The 20,936-nt window shown below is 47.7% G+C and overlaps 1 protein-coding gene across 1 annotated transcript in view; it reads right to left on the bottom strand.

Moving 5' to 3' along the window:
• Nucleotides 1-2,459: 2,459 nt before the first annotated feature.
• LOC130402013 (metabotropic glutamate receptor 7) overlaps nt 2,460-20,936 on the bottom strand; it is a 75,742-nt gene continuing 57,265 nt past the window's right edge. The window contains exon 7 of the mRNA XM_056606084.1: nt 2,460-3,523. Coding sequence (XP_056462059.1) covers nt 2,579-3,523 — 945 coding nt within the window. The 3' untranslated portion in view covers nt 2,460-2,578. The remainder of the gene's footprint in view (nt 3,524-20,936) is intronic.

The raw sequence follows: 20,936 nt of genomic DNA, 5'->3' as shown, positions 1-20,936 counted from the left end.
CTTGTTGCACGCACTACACACACACACCCGAACATGGTCCTGTCCGATTACCCCTTTGTTTTGGTCCATTATGATGTGCCTACGTGCATGAATTAGCAGATGTTGTTACACTCATGCGTAACATTATAAAAATGCACAGGTGGGCACTTACACAGAGGTGCATGGACCTCTCTCTCCACCACTCACGCCCCCCCCTCCCCCCCCCCCCTCCTCTTTCTCTCTCGTTTTACCACTCTCTCGGTATCCCTCGCCCACCTGTCTCTACATCTGCATAGTGTGGACTGACACTATATTCACACGGCTGAGCAGGGGACAGCGTCAATATTCTCGTCGAGGTATAAGCTAAAATGTGAGGAGTATACAGTTAACAGTGATTCCAGTACATGAGAAAAATACATTAGTATTGAATTACAAACTATGGTATCGCACAATGTACAGCTCAACAGTAACTATATCGGAATTCATCTTCAGGGGAGAAAAATACATTTTAACGAACATGTTGATTAGCATTTACGTTCATCAACGCTAGCTAGTGAGTTAGCGAGTTAGCTAGTGAGTTTCCCTGCTTCCCTTCCTGTCTCTGGGAGCTTTTCCATGAGGTTCACAGCCATCCTAGAGTCCGGAATAGCAATCTGTCCTTCCTCAGACGCCAGAAGGCCAGATAACCAGCCCACTGAATGTCACACATCAAGTCCAACGCTGCAAATGTCACAAGCAATGGCACGGAAGAAACAGATGTCAAGCATTTGCCTGTTAATACAGTTGATTCTACATGACAGTCCACATGGATAAGGCCAGAACTAATGTTATTAACACTGCATTATAGAGTAATTTACATCCTTAAAAACATTGTTTTGGCAGATTGCGTTAAGGTCATGACTTCAATGATGTGAAGAAAAGATTTCTGAAAACTTTTAATAAGGCGGAAAGGTCAGGAAATTACAACGAAAGCCTTTCAACTAGGCTCAAACTTCCGCAGTCTGTCTTCAAAGAGCAGTGACAAGCTTATGGTTTCAAACGTTGTCTGTGGGCCAGTGACGCATGGGGACTATCGGATAATGTGTAGCGGAAAGGTTCTGGGTTCAAGACCCAGTTTCCCAAGCCTACCTAAAGGTGTTGTGTAGCAAGATACCCCAACCTGCTCCTGACTGGCGGGAATCTGAATTCACAGGAAGTCACTTCGGACAAAATTAAAAGATAGATGATAAAAATACAAAAATAAGGGCTAATATTATTGGACGGTGAGCCTCTGAGGAGACACAACTGTTATGTAAAGACATCCGCACTCATGGGGTTTTCTTCTGCTATCCATTTCTTCTCAAATAAATGTGATTAGCATTAGGAGACATTTAATTCGGGAAAGAATATCAGGCCTTCAGCAATGTACTCAGACCATCATTTATAAAACGTTTTCTATAAATGATCATCCGGCATAACACATAATAAATAATAATAAGATACCCTTGCTTTATTCTGTATTTTTCACATTTTCATTCATTCATTTTTCAGGGGGGGGGGCGGAGGAAAGTGACTTCATTGAGATTCAGGTCATAGAGCTAATCATTTATTCATGGCAGCACAGCTTTTCGTCGTGGCCGATAAGAAAGAATCCTGTCTGGATTTCCTCTAGGTTAATAGAATGACAAACAACACAGTGGGCTATTCATTATGAATAATGAAATAATGTTCCACTTGACACACACACTCTTCAGAGACTGGGTGTTGGTATGGACCAACTCATTCATAATTCCTGTGTGACAGGTGGGGTTTCGCTCACAGAAAAGGACCACACGCTGAACAATTAAGGCTTTTAAGCTAGATTACGTCAGTCATTTGCACGTGGGGTGCACTAATAGGCAGCTAGCGCCACGGGTTCTTTTAGAACAAGCTTATGAATCGATCCTCTCACCGGCACTGCTTCGACAAACTGTAGCTTAAGAGACAGGGCTACAAGCTAATCCTTAAATAAATCAACATGGATTTAAAGCCTAAAATACAAAACCATGCGTTATCCATTATTCATCAGTTCCATCCCTAACTATTAATCCTTCCATAAATCTACCATCCCTCCCTCACTTCATCCACTCCTAACTAGCCACTCATCTTTCTTTCTATCTATACATGCGTACAAGCTCGCTCATATGTATATCCTGTTAAAAATTACATTTTCAACATTCAACTTTTTAAAATTTTGCATTGACAAAAAGGGTCAAGAAAGTAACCCTTCTTCAAAGGAATGACTCACTACAATCCATCCTTACAACCATCCATCCATCATTGCATCACAACCATCAATCCATCCATCTAGCAATCCATCCTTCATTCCATCCATCCATCCATCCATCCGACTTTCCATCATGTCATCGATCCAACCAGTGAAACATTTACATTTACATTTAGGGCATTAAGCAGACGCTTATATCCAAAGCGACTTTCAATGTCTAGGGTAAGATGTTCGACAATGCTAAGTACCATTTTTAAGTGCAAGGACATAAAATAAGTGTGAATATTAAGTGCCAGGACGTACAGACACACAATAAGTGCGTAAGAGGGGTTTGGGGGTTAAACAATGCAGAGTCTAGCTTACCTTCTCCGCAGACTGCGCCGTGCCGAAGAAGATGGGGATGAAGGCCAGCCAGACGATGCAGGTGGTGTACATGGTGAAGCCGATGGGCTTGGCCTCGTTAAAGTTCTCCGGCACGCCGCGGGTCTTGATGGCGTAGATCGTACACGTCACCATCAGCAGGATGCTGTACCCCAGCGAGCAGATGATCTGCAGATCCGTGATGTCGCACTTCAACACCCCCCTCGCCAGACTCGGATTGATGGTCTTCTGCTCGTCGTAGTCTATGATGGTGTTGGGCGGGTCCACGCCGAACCAGATGAACACCCCCAGCAGCTGGGCGGAGATCAGGCTGGAGGTGATGGCCAGCTGGGAGGTGGGGCTGATCAGCCGCGGCGCCGTCACCGACTTCTTGCCCTGCTCGAAGATGCGGTAGATGCGGTTGGTCTTGGTGAGCAGCGCGGCGTAGCTGATGCACATGCCCAGCCCCAGGAAGATCCGGCGCATGGAGCACACGCCCACGTCGGGCTTGGCGATCATCAGGAAGGTGATGATGTAGCACAGGAAGATCCCCGTCAGCAGCACGTAGCTCAGCTCCCGCCCCGACGCGCGCACGATGGGCGTGTCGTTGTGGCGCACGAAGGTGGCCATGACGAACATGGTGGCCATGATGCCCATCACGGCGAGGAACACGGGGATCACTGCCCAGGGCGAGCTCCACTCCAGCTTGACGATGGGGATGGGCTGGCAGGCGGTGAGGTTGGGGTTGGGCCGCATGTTGTAGGAGCACAGCTTGCAGGTGAACTCGTCGTGCTGGTACTGGTAGCCGTCGCAGGGCTCGCAGTGCCAGCAGCAGGGCATGCCCTTTACCACCTTCTTCCTCTCGCCCGCCTTGCAGGGCAGGCTGCACACCGAGCTGGGGATCTGCAGCTCCCCTCGGGGCCACTGCATGTCCTCGATCTGGGGGGGGGGGGACAACAACAAAGGGGTTCAGGGGGACACTTTGGTTGGGTCACTGCAGCAGCTGGTTTGTAATCTAAAGGGAGTGACGGTGGGTTCAGGGATGGGGCAACGAGGCTGCCTGCAGGTTAGGTTGCAGACTTCTAGTAGAAGTTGTCTGATGTGTTATTGCTAAGAAAAGAAGAAAATATTGGAAGATTTGAAGTTTCTTTGTGAGTCTCATTATCTTATTCATTGAATAAGATCTTTAATGAATATCCCCCCCAGCCATCCCTACATCGCTGTTCAGCTTGTTTTATTTTAAAAGGTCTTTAAAGTTGGTTTCTACACCATCAACTCATGTTATTCTGCACTGTGTGCAGCACTGTTTCATCTCCAGCACCGTGTCTAAGCTACACTAATGTCACAGCACTATTGACTAGCAGCTTGACCGCTGCTAATATGTAATGAGCACACTATTATGGAAAGATCCATATTAGCAAATTCCTCCCGGATCATTACAAGAGATGAAAATAACGTCCTTTCATCTAAATAATTGCTGGAGTGGAAACATTGTTTGCGTTTAGCCTTTCAGGCCTTTGTATTGACTTGTGTTACTGTTGCATTCATTTGAACATCTGTTGATTCAATTTGAAATACTGACAGACTAAAATGCGGTACTAACATCCATTTGAAGCCTTGCAATATTTAGTTCATTTTCGTAACAACCAAAGTCTGGCATTTTCTTGTCAAACCTACTCCGTCATCTCTCCCTTCCCTACGCGACCACGCCATTTGAAGACGCCTCCAACACGCCTGGTGTACATTTAACATTCATAGCGCTAACGCTCATGTCAGCGGCCCGTCCGCCCTGTGCGTGAACGCCACGTGTAACTACCCCGGGGGCGATTTGGGAGCGAGCGGCGGGCTAGGTAGAGGCAGCCGAGCGAGGCTGACACGGGGCTTTCTTTTTTTCTGGCTGCGGCCACATTCCCGTTTCCCTCTGGAATACCAAACAGCCATTGTCACATCCACTCACCCACCAACCAACCCAACTGCCCCCCCTACACCCCCACAAACACACTAACCCCCCCCCCCCCACACCGCCAAAAGCCACAGCGCCACGACAACACAGAAGGAAAGGCAACAACAATCTCCATCCAAATGTCCCTGTGTCGCTCTGTTTCGGATTGCTGCCTTTACGAGAGGGACAGGGAGATTGGTTTGGAGACGAGAGTGAATGACATGTAGCCCGGAGAACTGCAGGGGGGGGGGGGGGGGGGTCACACCGGGGGCTCTGGAGGGGTGGAACGCCAACCTGGTTGGCCGAGCTACCAGGCCCCCACGAGCCACCATGCCCACCCCCGGTGTGTATTCTATTTCCATTCTACCTTTGTCACGGGCCTCCGGGAGCAGAGACAACATCAGGAGGTGGCCAGGGGGTGGGGGAGGGACAGAAGCAGGACTGGGGTGCAGCACTGCAGCAATAACGAGTCAGCTAATGGTCCAGAGAGGTTCTCATCACACAAGGTACGGCATAGGTCAGAAATCTCAGGCGAAATATAGAATGGATTACCTAAATTAAATGTAATTTTACACAACATATTGGGTAAATGTCCCTCTGGGATACAAAGCTAGATTTGTGTTTGGACAAAGACACAAAGCTAGGGATATTTCCAGTTAAAAATAATAATATAATCTTCATAATTAAAGGGCATTCCTTCAACCACGGTCATGGTTGAATGACCATTATGGGAACTATTCTTTGGCTCTTTTAAGAACAATTTAAAGTCACCAAATTTTCGTATGGCTCTGCCAACTGAAAACATCCGGACTTCGGGTCTAGAGCGTCAAGAGCCATTCATCAAAATGCTCTGAGAAAGACAATTCAGGGGCGTGCAGGTACCCAGTGACTCCACCATATTGAGTTCAAGTCTCCAGAAACTAAAAGTGTTTCCATCCTAGTACGGACTGGACCATACAACGTCTGTAAGCGTTGACTCTGCCCGGGGCCAGTTGATAGGGACAGAGCTAGAAAGTTGAATTTGGGATGAACTCTAAGACAACGTTCTTGAGATATAGACTGCATAGAGTGACCCAGAACCGGGAGTCAAGTCGCAGGTGGAACCCTAAAGACCGAGAAACAGGTGTCGGGAGGTGTGGTGGTACCAATGAAAATATGAAAAAACGAGAGAAATATCTAGAAGGAGAAGCAGCAGAAGGAGTGCTAATGTTGCCTGTAATCTCAGAGTCAGGAAACCCTCTGACAACATTAACAGCCAGCTGCTTGTGGACTCGAGGTGGAGCGGACGGACGTCAGCGAGGGTTATCCCAGCACACATTCAGGGAGGCGTGAAGGAATCGGCATGCAGAGAACCCGTTCTGAACTGACACCTCACGTTAGAGGCACGCGATGCAGCTGTGATCGGGAGAGAGCTCCACCTGCCTCACCGAACGGGCGCTAATTCGATGCAGATTCAAATGAGGTTCACAAAACCGCCAGCGGCGACAGCGGCTCGGTCGTTTTATCCTCCAGGGGACGGGGGCGGACCGGTGTTCAATAATTCACTCTGAACTCTGGAGAGGTGCTAAAGCCCCAGACAGATTCGCACCTGGATTGTGCCGGGCTCCAATCAGTGTCGTAGTCAACATGCTGCTTCCTTTGGCCCTGAGCGCTGACGCTTAGAAAGGGATCAGGAGGCGGTCAGCGCCGTGATGTATTGTACTGTACTGATAGGCTATCTGTCATACATCTAGACACAAGCACATCGATTCTGGAAATGGCTTGGGAAATCCGCCTCTCTAGGGGTGGTTAAAAAGGTGGCCTCAGTGGTCTTTTTTTTAACAGATAGGCCCACATGTTTTGAACTCGGAACGCTCCGGTACTCCAGAGCTCAGGGAGGGAGATTAGAGTGGCTATCTGGTGTCACGCTCAGACTTTATCTCAGACTCAGATGCATTCTTGTTTTATAAGAGAGGAGGGAGCATCCGGATGGACGCGAGAAAATAATCGGCAAACAGCGCCGAGACGAAAAGATAGAGGGAACAAAAAACAGTGAATTGCTTGTTAATCTCAGTCTAACTTGAACATCAATTAACAGGACCAAACACGCTGTTCGGGTTTTAATGTTGACGCGTGCTTCGCCGTACGACATCCAACGCAATTAAAACCCTCGGCCTCCCATAATGACTTTCACGCGATTCGCAGGCAAATAAAATAATAAAACGGTTGCAATTAAACTCGATTAAATTAAACTTTTGGAAGATTGATTATTATGAAATGGAAGCAGGACTAGGCTAGAAAAGACAGAGAGAAAGAGCGAGAGAGAGTGCGAGAGAGAGAGAGAGAAAGAAAGAAAGAAGGGGTTGGTGAGGAGAGAGGGAGAGAGGGAGGGAGAGAGAGAGAGAGAATAAGAAGATATAGAAAGAGAGAGAGGGGGGGAGTGGGTAAGGAGGGAATGAGAGAGGGAGGTAGAGAGAGAAAGAGGGGATCAAATGTCAAAGAGGTCAGACGTGTAATGACGAGGGATAAATGAGCAGGGGAGTAAAAGGGTGATGCAAGAGGGAGCAGGCATGCCCAGAATATTGAGATTCATCCTCTTCTTCCCGGGGGACACCTGAGAGACACCGGAGAGACAAGAAGGGCTACTTCTCTCTCTCTATATATATTCTCCTGTCTTTGTTTCTGTCTCTCTCTGTTTCTCTCTATATCGTTTCTCTCTCCCACCTTTTCCCCCTCTCTCTCTATATTCTCCTATCTTTTTGTTCTATCTCTGTTTCTCTCCACTCTCTTCCTTCATCTCTCTATGCATCTGTTTCTATCTCCGCCTCTCGTTGTGTTTCTAGGTCTCTCTTTATAGGCTTCCACCCTCTCGCTCTGTCTCTGTTTCTGTTTATCTCTCGTCCTCAGGGCCCTCTGTCTCTCCTGCTCTCTCTCCCTCTTGGTCTCTCCTAACATCTCTTTCACTTTCTTACTTTCTTCCCCCCTCCTCTCTGCCTTCCTTCAATTCCTCTCACTTCCCCGGGCTCTGTTTCTAAAACTTCTCTTTAGCATTTTCTCTCATTCTCCCAATTATCTGTTAAATGTTCTGCTGCGCTCCTGCTGGGCCCTCACTCTCTGTCTCTCTCCCTCACAACTCAGTCAATGTCTCTATCTCATTCTCTCGCTCTCTCTGTCTCTCTCACTGTATCCATCTCTATCTCTGTCCCTCTCCCCCTCTCTCTCTCTCTCTCCCTCTCCCTCTCCCTCTCCCTCTCCCTCTCCCTCTCCCTCTCCCTCTCCCTCTCCCTCTCCCTCTCCCTCTCCCTCTCCCTCTCTCTCTCTCTCTCTCTCTCTCTCTCTCTCTCTCTCTCTCTCTCTCTCTCTCTAACATGCCGTCTCTATTCTCCTTCTCACTCACTCCCTCCCTCCCTCTCCCTCTCCTCCTCCCACAATCTTTCTCCCTCCCTCCCTCCTTCCCTCCTTCCCTCTCCCTCTCTCTCCCTCCCCTTCTCCTCTTATCGGTGGCTGGCAGCCCCCGCCTGTCTCTTCCGCTCGGTTGAACAGCGCTGCCAATAAATCAATCAGCCCACCGACATGATGTCATCACAGGTCATGTGACCCCCCCCCCCCCCCCCCTCCGCATGAAGGGCCGGACAGGGGGTCGGGGCCGGGGCTCCGCGATGGAGATATCACAGCGCAACGAATCGTCGCTGTCCTCCTCCTCTGAGATACCAGGTGTCCTCCTCTGAGGGAGGAGGACACCTGATTCATACAAGAGACATTCATCTCCCGCTCCCTGTCCCTCTCTTTCTCTCTGACTCCCTCTCCCCTACGCTCCCTCTATTCCCCTCTCTCTATCTTTGCGTCACTGTTTCTCTCTCATGCTCTCGCTCCCTCTCTCCCTCTCCCTCTCCCTCTCCCTCTCTCTCTCTCTCTCTCTCTCTCTCTCTCTGCTTGACTGTTTCTCCCCCTCCATTCATTTCATCTCTCCATTCAGGCGTCTGGATGCTATAGCAGCACTGATGACAGGCCTTTTTCTCCCTCTGTTAAACCAGTGGTATCGCCGTCAATATTCGTGTTATTTTTTATAAGAACATATAGATATTGTAAATGTTTTGGCGGAAGTCTAGGGAGTAAGCACCTCTCCTCCATCCTCCCATCCATCCATCCATCTATCTATCTATCTCTCCATCCTTTACTCTCTCCCATCCATCCCTCCCTCTCTCTCGCCCTCCCTCCTTCCCTCCCTCTATCCCTCCCTCCCTCATCCCCTCCCTCCCTCCCTCCCTCCCACCCAGGGTGTGACAGATTCCATGGTGTGTATAACCTCCTGTCAGGTGTCAGACGAGGGCTCAGGAGTACATAAGTAGAGAGGCCCAGTGCAACAGTGGGACACAGCTATCCACACATGGATATACAAACACAGCCTCGAACTAAGTGACACACACATGAAAGCATGCGCACACAAACACATGCACACACAGACACACAAATCAAAAAACACAGCCTCAAACTAAATCACACACACATGGAAGCATTCACACACACACAACAACACACACAAATATGAAAACACAGCCTCAAACTACATCAGACTGGATGCAATTATTCACACATATACACACACCAGGCACACACCGAATAAACTATGCAAACAGACACACAAACACACAGACACAAATATGCAAACAGACACACACAAACACACACAGGCTCAGAGAAATTAGCACAGACACACCATTCACACAAAAAGACTCGGGCCTGCGGGCCTGGTAATAAGTTCAGTCAGCCACACACTCCACAACACCCACACACAGACAAGCACCCAGACACAAACACACAGCGGGGAAGACAAACAGAGTGCACTCCCAGTCAATCACGCGCTCCCTTCCTGTTAATGTGTGCCGTGCTGCAGTCGTTAACGAGGGGGGGGGGGGGGCTGTGAATCGGGATTAGAACGATTCATTGAGCGGCGGAGAGAGGGTGCGGAGCGCGTCCCCGCGAGGCTGAACGTACGCCTCCCCCTGATCAGCGTCAGGACGGGCTGACACCGCCCAGATCAGAAAGAGGTCGAAAGCACGACGCCATCTTGGCAGGAGTGCCGGCCACCCTCCCTCTGAGTCATCCTCAAACGTCAGTAGAACGTTTTTTTTTAACCAAAAATAAAAGGCTGCGTTTGTCACGCAAACACAGACTCAGTGCACCGCAAATATTGGAAGTGGCGGGCGCCTGATGTGGCTTTTTCCATCAACAAGGGTGGAAACATTCTGTGTGTGTGGATTACGAAGCGTTGGAGAAAACGCGGGAGGATATCTGACTGGTTCCACATTCTGTCTGGATGAATAAAGTACGAGGGGGAAAATGTGAGAGAACCAGCTATTAGTATGCATTGAGTGGAACACAGACACCGAAGGGTATGGGAGATGGAGTCTCCAGGGTAGTCACCCGAGGACCTGTGCTCCTGATGCTGCTCTAGACCAGAAGGTTCGGGGCTGAGGTGAGGAAGACGACCAATCAGAGAGAATAAAGTGTTTCTGAAGAGATGTTAAAGAAGATCAGGTCCAGGATGATGAAGATGTAGGGGTGTTGGTTTGGCTCCTAGGGGAAAGGTTCTGGGATTGAACCCTAATGTCCGAAGTCTGCCTAGGTGCCCTTGAGCAAGAGGCCCCATAGCCTCTCGCTAATGAGGCCCCCATAGCCTCTCGCTAATGACATCATTTGTAAGCAAATATTTCCTGCGTCTCTGGATAAAAGTGTCAGCTAATTCGTTAAACGGTAATTACAAAGTGTGATGATAGCGAAAGATTAGATCAAATGTATATCAAGAAATTATATAATAAATATAGTTTGACATTTGGTTCCAATTAAAGTGTTGTTGTGGAAATAGTCAGGCTTAGACAGATTATAAGAATGCCTCATAAAAGGGAAGATTAACATTTGAAGAAAAAAAAAAGTTAAGTAAAGTAATTTAAGTTAAGCCTTTCATAGTAATCTCAGTAGGGAATACGATTCTTCAAGCTATTCTAGTCAGAAGTGTTCGCTCCTTTCCACTTGATTTTGCTCAAATGTGGCAGTACTTTATTTCCGCGCTTGAATTATACTACAAAAAAGAAAATAACATCTTCTGTGTTTGTTATTATTGGAACAGGGAGTAGAAGAAGGATTTTGCTCCCCCCCCCACCGCAAGCGTGCAGGTGTTGCATAAATCGGTATAAGAGCCTTTTTACCTCCGAGCCTAAACCGAATGGCTTCAGAATCAGCAGGCAAAACAAACAACATTTGAATAATCTCATTTCCTTTTACCGCTAATATAGCACTTCTACCATGCCTTCTACCACACTGATGTGTGTCACAGATTCCAGGTGAAGATTACCAAGGACTGGTTATGTTTCTGCACTGATGGCCTTATCTCCTATCTCTTATATCCCTCCTGGAGACGACTCTTGCTCTGTGATTCCTGTCATGTAGAACGTAATCCACCAATCACTCTGTTCAAGGAAGCCAAGCTTAAACATCCCACTCAGAGGACCAGGTGTGGGGAACACTGGATTTGGAACGGCGTAACAAATTCTGAAAGGATTACCCATCGGAGATCTTCATCTCTTTGGTAGTACAGGACCTATTCACGCAGAGAGGGGGGGGCAATCTAAGTATTCGTAGAGCGTCGTCCTATTAGAAGAGGTTTGCAGCGGCCAGATGATTGAATTATTGGTGCACTTTTCATCACACACCAGTCCCTTTTCAGTCAGGGTATATTTACAATTTGCGACGGATTATATGCAGCGTTTGGGTTTAGCCCAGTCCTGCTGGCCAACTGTAGATGGGTGACATCCCTTTAAAATGGGAGCTCGTCCAGTAATGAACGCCCTTGTAGAGTGGTCTTTCTTTTGAGTGAATCCATCCTGTCTTGCCAAGGCAGACTTCCCACACACAGCTTGTTTTCAGGATTTACGGAGGCTGTGGTTTAAAGTGGTGGATTTGAACTGGCAACCCCTGTTCTCACTTCACACACAAACAGCTTGTTTCCATGACTGATGGGGGCTGTAGCATAACTCAGTGGATTTGAACCGGCAATCCCGGTTCTCTCTTCATACACACAGCTTGTGTTTTCATGACTTATGGGGACCGCGTCGTCTTTGAGGAAGCGGCTTTAGCCAATTTGAGGACCATCAGTGTCCTCTCCGAATCACTCCAGCTCAGCGGTAATGCATGTGGACCGACGGGGAGAGTGCTCTCAGAGAGATCAAGGTTCATACTAGATTAGACCTAATGAGGACCCAGACCTCTCTGCATGGCTTTCAGACATGAAAGTAGCTGCCTTTTTTTTCTCTCTGAGTGAGAGAGAAGGAGAAACAGAGAGAGAGAGATGTCAGGGAGAGGGGTTTCAGATGGCTGTACAGGAGAAGATTCACTCCGGCCCGATGGTCGGGAATCCTCTTTAATCGTCAAAGTGAATTCCAGCGGGGGAGTTTTCAGTTTTATTCTATCTGGTTGAGTTTTATTTTTACCCAAAGCTTCAAATGAATGAAACAAAATGGCTGAAATGAGCTGCGAGATGAAACCAGTGAGATGGTAAGGGCGCGAGGAACGATTACAAACAGAGGAAATGGTCTTTGAAACGTGTTTTTTTAGCAAAGGTTTTATGCAGCATAATGAATATTAGGATGTGATTGTTTTTACAATGTTTGGTTTTTTCCTTTGATTATTTATAATATGTGTGTGTATGTGTGTGTGTGTGTGTGTGTGTGTGTTGGTGTTTGTTTGTGCGTGTGTGTGTTTGTAGATCTATGTCTGAGTGGGTGTGTGTGTGTGTTTGGTTGTTTGTATCCATGACGTGTGAGTGTGTGTGTGTGTGTGTGTGTGTGTGTGTGTGTGTGTGTGTGTGTGTGTGTGTGTGTGTGTGTGTGTGTGTGTGTGTGTGTGTGTGTGTGTGTGTGTTAATGGCACTATGTGTGAGTCCATTGCAGGGGTACTGATTATTCTACTGGAATCATTCAAGTGGTTAAGCACACAGACATAAATACATGTTTCCTTTTGTGTCTGTCTGTGGAAGCTTGCAAACACTTTGTATTTGTAACTAACCCTGTATTTGTTCGTGTTTGTGTGTGTGCATGTTGGCGTGTGGTGCTTATTTGTGTGTGTGTGTGTTTATTTGTGTGTGTGTGTGTGTGTGTGTGTGTGTATGTGTGTGTGTATTTGGGTGGAACTGTGTGTATTTGTGTGTGTGTATTTGGGTGGAACTGTGTGTATTTGTGTGTGCGTATTTGTGTGTGTTTGTGTGGATTTGTGTGTGTGTGTGTGTATTTGTACTTTTGTGTGTTTGTGTGTGTTTATGTGTGTATTTCTGCTTGTGTGTGTGTGTGTGTGTGTGTGTGTGTGTGTGTGTGTGTGTGTGTGTGTGTGTGTGTGTGTGTGTGTGTGTGTGTGTGTGTGTGTGTGTGTGTGTGTGTGTGTGTGTGTGTGTGTGTGTGCATAGCTCAAGCAGTTGGGTTTTACTGTTACGACCATCGAAGCCCATCTCCTTCAAGACTGCCAGAGTGGAACATCTTCTTTTGGATTACACCTTTAATCACAGCACAGTTCACGCAGACTGTGGCCTCCTTCAAATTTTTTCAGACCGTAAAGAAGCTCTTTCTCCCGGACACACCGTGACCCCCTCCCCTCCATCTTCCCTGAAGTACAAGTTTGCTTCAAACGTCCCATGATTGCCGTGATTGATCGTCAGAGAGTTGTATATTTTTCACTCATTTTTCCTCGTTAGTTCTCCATCTCTGGATCTCTCGCTAGCAGACCCAGACGAGGTGGAAAAAAACTAGAGAGGGCTTTTAACGTGGACTCCAGGTTCACAAAATAAAAGCAACGTGGCGAAAAACAGAGGAGAGGGCTTTTATTTTGGACTCTAGGTTCACAAAATAAAAGCGTGTGGTTTCCACCTTGCCTCCTTGAAATGCTCCTCGACTGTCTTCTCAGCGGCTAGGTTTCGCCCATTAATGCTTCAGAAAATATGAACTTCTATTTGCTTTCAATGAAAAACAGTCACGCACAGACGGATGCTGAACATCCTTCTCTGCTGTGAGTTGCCTCTTCGAAACCGTTCGTCTTCATTTTGAAATCGATTTGAAGTTCGGCAATACAAAGCTGTCTAAATGCCACCTTCATTTTGTGTGATGCCATGAAGGCCTTCCACTGGTTTCTTCACTTATAAACAGCATCTGACTGCTGCGTCTATTTCTATTGTCTCCTTATGCTCACCAAAACTTTCAATGACTTTCCAGCATGCAATCCTTCAAAGTAGTCTTTGGTTTGCTCCCTTCTCCTCTCTTGGCTGCTAAGGATTTGTAAAGATTAAAAGCAACTTTTTTAGGACTTAGGTCTTTTAGATTAATACGTTTTTACAACTCCCTCTTCCTCTTTTTAATCATTACTTTATGGGGAATATTAACTCTTACATCAGCTGACCTTGGTCATTTAACTTTCTCTAATTTATATGATGCAGTGAATACACGAAGCAAAAGTGAAGAGTCTATGTGTGCGTGTTTGTCTGTGTGTGTGTTTGTTTGTTTGCGTGCATGCGTGCGTACTTGTGTGTGTCTGTGTGTGCGCGTGTGCATGTGTGTGTGTGTCTGTGTGTGTCTATCTGTGTGTGTGTGATTTTGCCCCTTGCTTTGATCATACGTGCCATCCTCCTACAGAACTCCTGAACACAGTCACGATTCAGGTCTCCTAAATGTTACTTTCCCCAAACCGCCTCTCCCTCCTGCCCCACGCCCATCACTGTCAGACAGACCGTGCAGTCTGCGATCCCCTCCTCGTCTTCATCAATTATACACGAAACACGAGTGTGGGATATGGAGCTGCGACATCCTCACTCCTTGGACGGCTCCCCCTCCTCCTCCCCTCATTATCCCCGTCTCCCCCTCCTCCTCCCCTCATTATCCCCGTCTCCCCCTCCTCCTCCCCTCATTATCCCCGTCTCCCCCTCCTCCTCCCCTCATTATCCCCGTCTCCCCCTCCTCCTCCCCTCATTATCCCCGTCTCCCCCTCCTCCCATCCACTCCCTCTCCCCCTCTCCTCCCACCCCCTCTATCTCCCCCTCTCCTCCCACCCCCTCTATCTCCCCCTCTCCTCCCACCCCCTCCCTCTCCCCCTCTCCTCCCACCCCCTCCCTCTCCCCATCTCCTCCCACCCCCTCCCTCTCCCCCTCTCCTCCCACCCCCTCCCTCTCCCCCTCTCCTATCACCTCCTCTATCTCCCCCTCTCCTCCCACCCCCTCTATCTCCCCCTCTCCTATCACCTCCTCCCTCTCCCCCTCTCCTCCCACCCCCTCTATCTCCCCCTCTACTACCACTACCTTCCCTCCATCTCCATCAGCTGAACAACACTTTTATCTTTCCCAATGATCTGGCGTCACTTTGAAATGCCATCTAATGCAACATCATATCATGGAACAGAGGTGGAACCACATCTGTCTGTTTAGTCGACATTTCAGAGTGCTTATCTCTGAAATCCTTTCCATGAATACGCATTCAAAATGAACAAGAGACAAATCCATTCAATAGAAAGGTTTGTTACATTGGACCTCGTTGAATTGATATGTTTCATCTGAGAACTCAACTTCCACCAGAGCATCGAACTGCTCTGACTCTCACCTTGAGAATCATTGGATAAGCCAACTTCTCCTTTAGTTGGGAAAAGTTTAAAGAGAGTTTGAGGTAAGGAAATTAATCTAAAATGTGACTCGTGGATGTGCTCAGATCTGTACTTATCTCTGGAGAAGTACAGAATCCACCATTGGCATTTTGAAAAGGTTTTTTGAATTAATTTAAAGATTAAAATGATTGAAAAAGAAAAACTCACACTCATTCCTCTGGCAGGCCCACATGCATGCACGTACACACACACACGCACGCACGCACACACACACACACACACGCATGCACACACACACACACGCACGCACGCACACACACACACACACACACACGCACGCACGCACACACACACACACACACACACACACACACACACACACAGACACACACGTACACTTGTGCACAGGAAAGCACACATACACACACACACACACACTCACATACACACACAAAAACAAACACACCACACACACTCACACACACACACAAACACATACGAGACTGACAAGTCAAGCAAGAGCCACTTCTACCTCTTTCCCAACCATCACTCCTGCTCCATCCTTCTCATTCGCTTTTTCTACCTCTCACTCTTTTACCCTCTCTCTCTCTCTCTTGCTCTCTATCTCCATATCTCTCCCCCTCTCATTCCTGCTCTCTTCTCTCTCTCTCTGCCTCTATATGTCTCTCTCCCTCATCCTCCTGTTCTCTCTGTCTTTCTATCTCTGTCTATCGCTGTCTTTTTATATCCTCATCCTCACTCCCTCACTCCCCCCCTCTCTCCTCCCCCCTCTCTGTCTCCCCCCCCTCCCTCCATCTTCCTCCGGCGGAGGCCATTACAGCCAGCATATACACACAAGCCAAACAGAGAAGAGAGAGAGCGCCACGTCGCGCAACAATCAATTCTGTCCTCCACGGCGACGCGTTCCAGACCGCTCGTACACAAGACGTTTGCTCAGGGCAGGAAAAATAAATTACAAGTGATAAATTGAATTAATCGGGAGTGTTGCTGGAGGAGAAGGAGGAAGAGAGGAGCACAGAGGGGAGTGGAGGGGGGAGGAGGGGGTAAGGAGAGGAGGTGGGAGGAGGGTGAGAGGAGGGGATTAGCTTTTCGAGCATCCGTTGGGAGAAATGCCCAATAATGGCTGCGCTAGACACTCATGTGTCTAGTGGATATATTACGGTTTGGATCCTATAACAGCATCTCTTGTCAACACTGTCTACCTAATGAACAAGAAGAAAAAGTATACTATAAAAGTAACTATACTTTTATTTTGCATCAACATTTCTCTGTATATTTGTTTCAGTGGTCTCTTCCTGTCTTGGATCGGTTGTACTTATTTCTTTCTATTCGGGCAGTTCTTTGCGGTTGCCTTTATGGATGGGCAACGATCGTCGAATAGTCGAATAGTCGGAGTCACGAAGAAAACGGAATGATGAATGTGACTATCGTTATTTATTACACGGCTCTCGGCTCTTGCATAGACCTTCACAACTTCCGGTGGTGAATAATCTTTTGATAATTCACCGTTGTTAAGCATATAATGACCGCTGTCAAGGAAAGTGGATATTCTTTTTGGTTAAGTAGTCCGGTAAGTGGATAAGTAATCCAGTAACTTATCAACCCCAGGGTCCTCAGTTGCTAAGTGACATCAACGTCTTTGGCGGACTATTTCTCTGCTGATCAACGCTACGAATGCTGGCAACAAATAAATTGTAAAAAGACACACCGTGTGAAGTCATTCTTTTGGCCATAGTTTCCATATGCTAAAGATGTGTCTAGTTCACCGTCATGGAGGCTGTGTTCAGTTTAAAATATTTACTGATTTCTTGCCGATGATCCATGGCTGCATTTGTGAATGTTGGCACATCAAATAACCGATTATTCGTTTACACCACCCACGGATTATTCAATCATGATAAAAGTGGGTTATTCTCATCCCTAGTTGCCTTAACAGCAGATAACCAGAGTTGTTGGACTGCACTCCGTTTATGTGCTTCAGCGGTGAGGACTCGACGTTCACTACCCCCCCACCCCCCAAAGAAATGGCTCACAGCTTAACCGCTAGACAGCTTCCGAGGACGCGGCCGCGAAACGATCACCTGTCTCGGTCCGCCGGTGCCACGGCAACCGATCATAGCGCCCGGTGATCACTTCTGAATTCTAAACACCGCTCCGAAGCGTCAGCCTCCGTGAGGGATGAATCTGTGATTAATTATCACCACGATGATGAGGATGATGATGGTGATGATGAGGAGGACTAAACAAACAATCGAGTTTTGTGATTTGTTTTGATACCTTTAAGCAGTCTGCACTAGTGGGAGAGGGGCGAGTTTCACGGCGATGGAGGCATTGTATCGTTGTTATTTCTGTTTATTACTTCCCTTGATGTCTATCTGCACAGGTAAGGGTTTGTTTATTCGGCGTGTCACCTCCTCCCATTAACTGAGCTCGTTGACGACAAAAAAACATCTCTGACAAAAGCCCTCTTCTCTCCTCCGTCGCGGTTCTCGCTGCGTTTGTTAGCGAGGATCTCCCGCTGGGTGAGTGCGCCACCGACTAAATGATGAGTTGCTGCAGTCCTAGAGATTGGAGTGGCTCTGTGTTAGCGGCTAGCCGGGGCAGATAACTGCCACATAAACTGTGACACCGAGCCATTAGGCCAAGCCCAGGTCTGATTGATGCACGAGGCTGTCACGGAGCCCGGGGATGCCACCCACACAGGCCCAGTGCAGGGCCTGGAGGGAGGCAGGGGGACTAGGGGAGGGAGGGGGCTGGAGATACAGACACGGATAAACAGTGAGGAGGGAAATGGAAAATGAAATGTTCCTTTTTACACATTTCTGAATAATGATCGCCACAGAAATCTCACAAACACACGGACTGACGTGTGCACACACACACACACACACACACACACACAGACACACACATAAACACACAGACAGACACTTTCTCTCTCTCACACACAAGCACGCACGCGCACACACACACACACGCACACGCACACGCACACGCACACACACACACACACACACACACACACACACACACACACACACACACACACACACACACACACACACACAAACACACACTCACTCAGACTGACAACACTTCATTCAAACATTAACTCACTCATTCACTTATATTGAATTGGCCACTTGCATTGGAAAAAAATAAATAACAGAAAAACAGATGAGTCCAAATGCCACGAGTTCTTACAAAACCTTGCATCATACCCTCTCCCCCGACAAATAAAAAGGATTCCCTCTCCCCCCTCCGGAGGTTTCCACGTGCGGGACACGTGTCCGTGACCATAACCATGAGGGACATCGGACTCCTCCTTCCTCCTCCACCTCTATCTCTCGTTCCTCGCTCCTTCTCTTCCACGCCTCCTGTTCTTCATACTGCTCCTACTCCCCCTTTTACACCCTCCTCCTCTTATTCAAACCCCCCCACCTTCTCCCTTCTCGACACTTCCCCCTCCTCCCCCACATCTCATCTTATGCTCCAACCTCCCAACCACCCCTCCTCCTCCTCCTCCTCCTCCTCCTCCTCCCCTTCCTCCTCCTCCTTGTTCTCTTCCTCCTCCTCCTCCTCCTCCTCCACCTCCTCCTCCTCCTCCTCCTCCTCCTCCTCCTCCTCCTCCTCCTCCACCTCCTCGTCCCCCTCCCCGTCCCCCCTCCATCAAAATGATGGCCACAGATCAGATCAGAGGGTAATTCCTCCTCCCGGCTCCTGTCCCTAACTGCATGTAGCTTCCAGCAGGAGCGTACAAAGCGCGTTTCGCCCGCCTTACATTACGTCTGACTTGAGGCGCATCTCTGAACACGCGCATCTCTCAGCGGCGGTGCCCGTCGCCTGGCCCCCCCCCCCTCAAACAGAAGCACGCTCAGAGGAACGAGCAGCGCCGCGACGGGGAAGCCGTAATGGGGGGCCTAATAGCACGGGTCCGCGGCACATCTGGCCCACCGCGGGCTGTTGGGGTGAATAATTCAGTGGCGAGGGAGCGAGCGGCGACAGGAGGAGGTGGTGGAGCTGCAGACGAAGCCACCGCCGCACCGTTATGGCGCCAGACTGTGGGACTGTTTCTCTCTTTTTCACCTGTGTCTCTTTTTTATACTGCGATTAGCATAGGCTAATCGGTCTGTGTGAGCAACGGAATTAATTTGCTTTTCATGTTTGTGAATGCCCCGTTAGGGCTGGGAGGACGGGCTGGTTTGATGTGGAATGTGGTTTTTGTGGCGCACTTGTCGTGAGAGTTTTCATGTACGTGTTATACCGCAGCAGCTGACAATAACACACGTTGACCTTGCCTTGAAATCAGCATACATAGATGTCGTGATAATACTAAACTTCGCCTGGCACTGCTATGGAGAATTCCCCATGGATGAGATGAAAAAGGAGAGGATTAGGACACTAAGAAAGTATTGATATATGTTAGAGCTGCATAATCACATAGGCTCACTTCCACATTTAAAGGTACTTGAATAGATATCGCACGTCCACATATAAAATGGCACTCAAACAAATCGCTCATCCACATTTAATGATGCATCAACACAAAACTCAAATCTGCATTTAAAACTGCACTCACACAAACTTCACATCCCCTTTTAAAACTGCACTAAACTAATAGATCAGTAGTAATCAAATGAAATTAATCAAAATGCTCATTCTGAGTTTTATCAGTGTAATTAATGCAGGCCTGAACACCACTCAGTAGCTTTTTTAAATCGTCTAGCTTCCCTGTATTAAGGGGAAGGTTTCTTGTGCAAAATGGCGAGACAGACAGACACAAGCTCTCCCTGGAACACTGTCATATGTATGAGTCAGAGGCTGACAAACTTTGAAGAGCACCGTTATGAATAGTTATGAATTCTTGAAATAAATATTATTCTCGGAGGCATCAGTTTGTTTACTTTTTGTTCAATGAGGGAACAGGGGGAGCAACAGATAATGAGTGACAACGCTGGGAGGGAAACGCCAGATAGCTCTGCAGTCTAGCATGAAGGGTGTCCAGAAAAAAAGCATGTCTGCTCCCTGATACCGCATTATAGAATCACAACAAGCAAATCACTCAAAATGGTACCATAACAGACTGCGTATTTCAATTAACCCCTTGCCCACAAACTTGTCCCTCTGACCCATATGCTTGTTTCAACTTACTTCGAGCATAAAGATAGCATGACTTTGTCCCAGCACTTATAATGAATGTGCTTTTACACCGATTTCAAGGGCAAAAGTCTTGCGGTTGTCCGACGTATTCGGGCGTAAATGTTATTTTCCGTGATCTCATTAGCTTTTGCCCTCGACATAATGAATACATATCGACTACCTGCATGCATCACATTCTCGCTCATATAATGACCGGTCATGGCTTGATTACTTTATTGGGTGTTTAACTAGGACGCTGTGTATGGGTTTGTGTGTTTATTTGCTTATTTGTTTGTCATCTGGCTGCAGCGCACACAGATTGCTCATTACCTCTGGACTATTGGAACCGTTCCAAACTTCACTGGGATAATTTAATGAGTTGGAAGCACTTAGGGTTGTACATGCTTCAATAGGTAGGCTTGTGGGCAGGTATGCTAGGTGGTAGGTAGCTAGGTAGGTGATTAGGTAGGAAGGCAGGCTGGTAGATGATAGGTGGTTGGTAGATGGTTACGGGGTTAGCTTGGTAGCTAGGTGTTCAGGGAGGTGGGTAGGTAGCTTGGTGGATAGCTAAGGAGGTCTGTGTTTATGTCTGTAGGTAGGCTGGTAGCTGGCTAGCTCGGTCGGTAGCTGTTTAGGTAGGTG

This window comes from Gadus chalcogrammus, chromosome 13 (assembly GCF_026213295.1).
Source record: "Gadus chalcogrammus isolate NIFS_2021 chromosome 13, NIFS_Gcha_1.0, whole genome shotgun sequence".
Taxonomy (NCBI): domain Eukaryota; kingdom Metazoa; phylum Chordata; class Actinopteri; order Gadiformes; family Gadidae; genus Gadus; species Gadus chalcogrammus.
The sequence above is the reverse complement of the archived record's forward strand: the minus strand, read 5'-3'. Positions and strand labels throughout refer to the sequence as shown.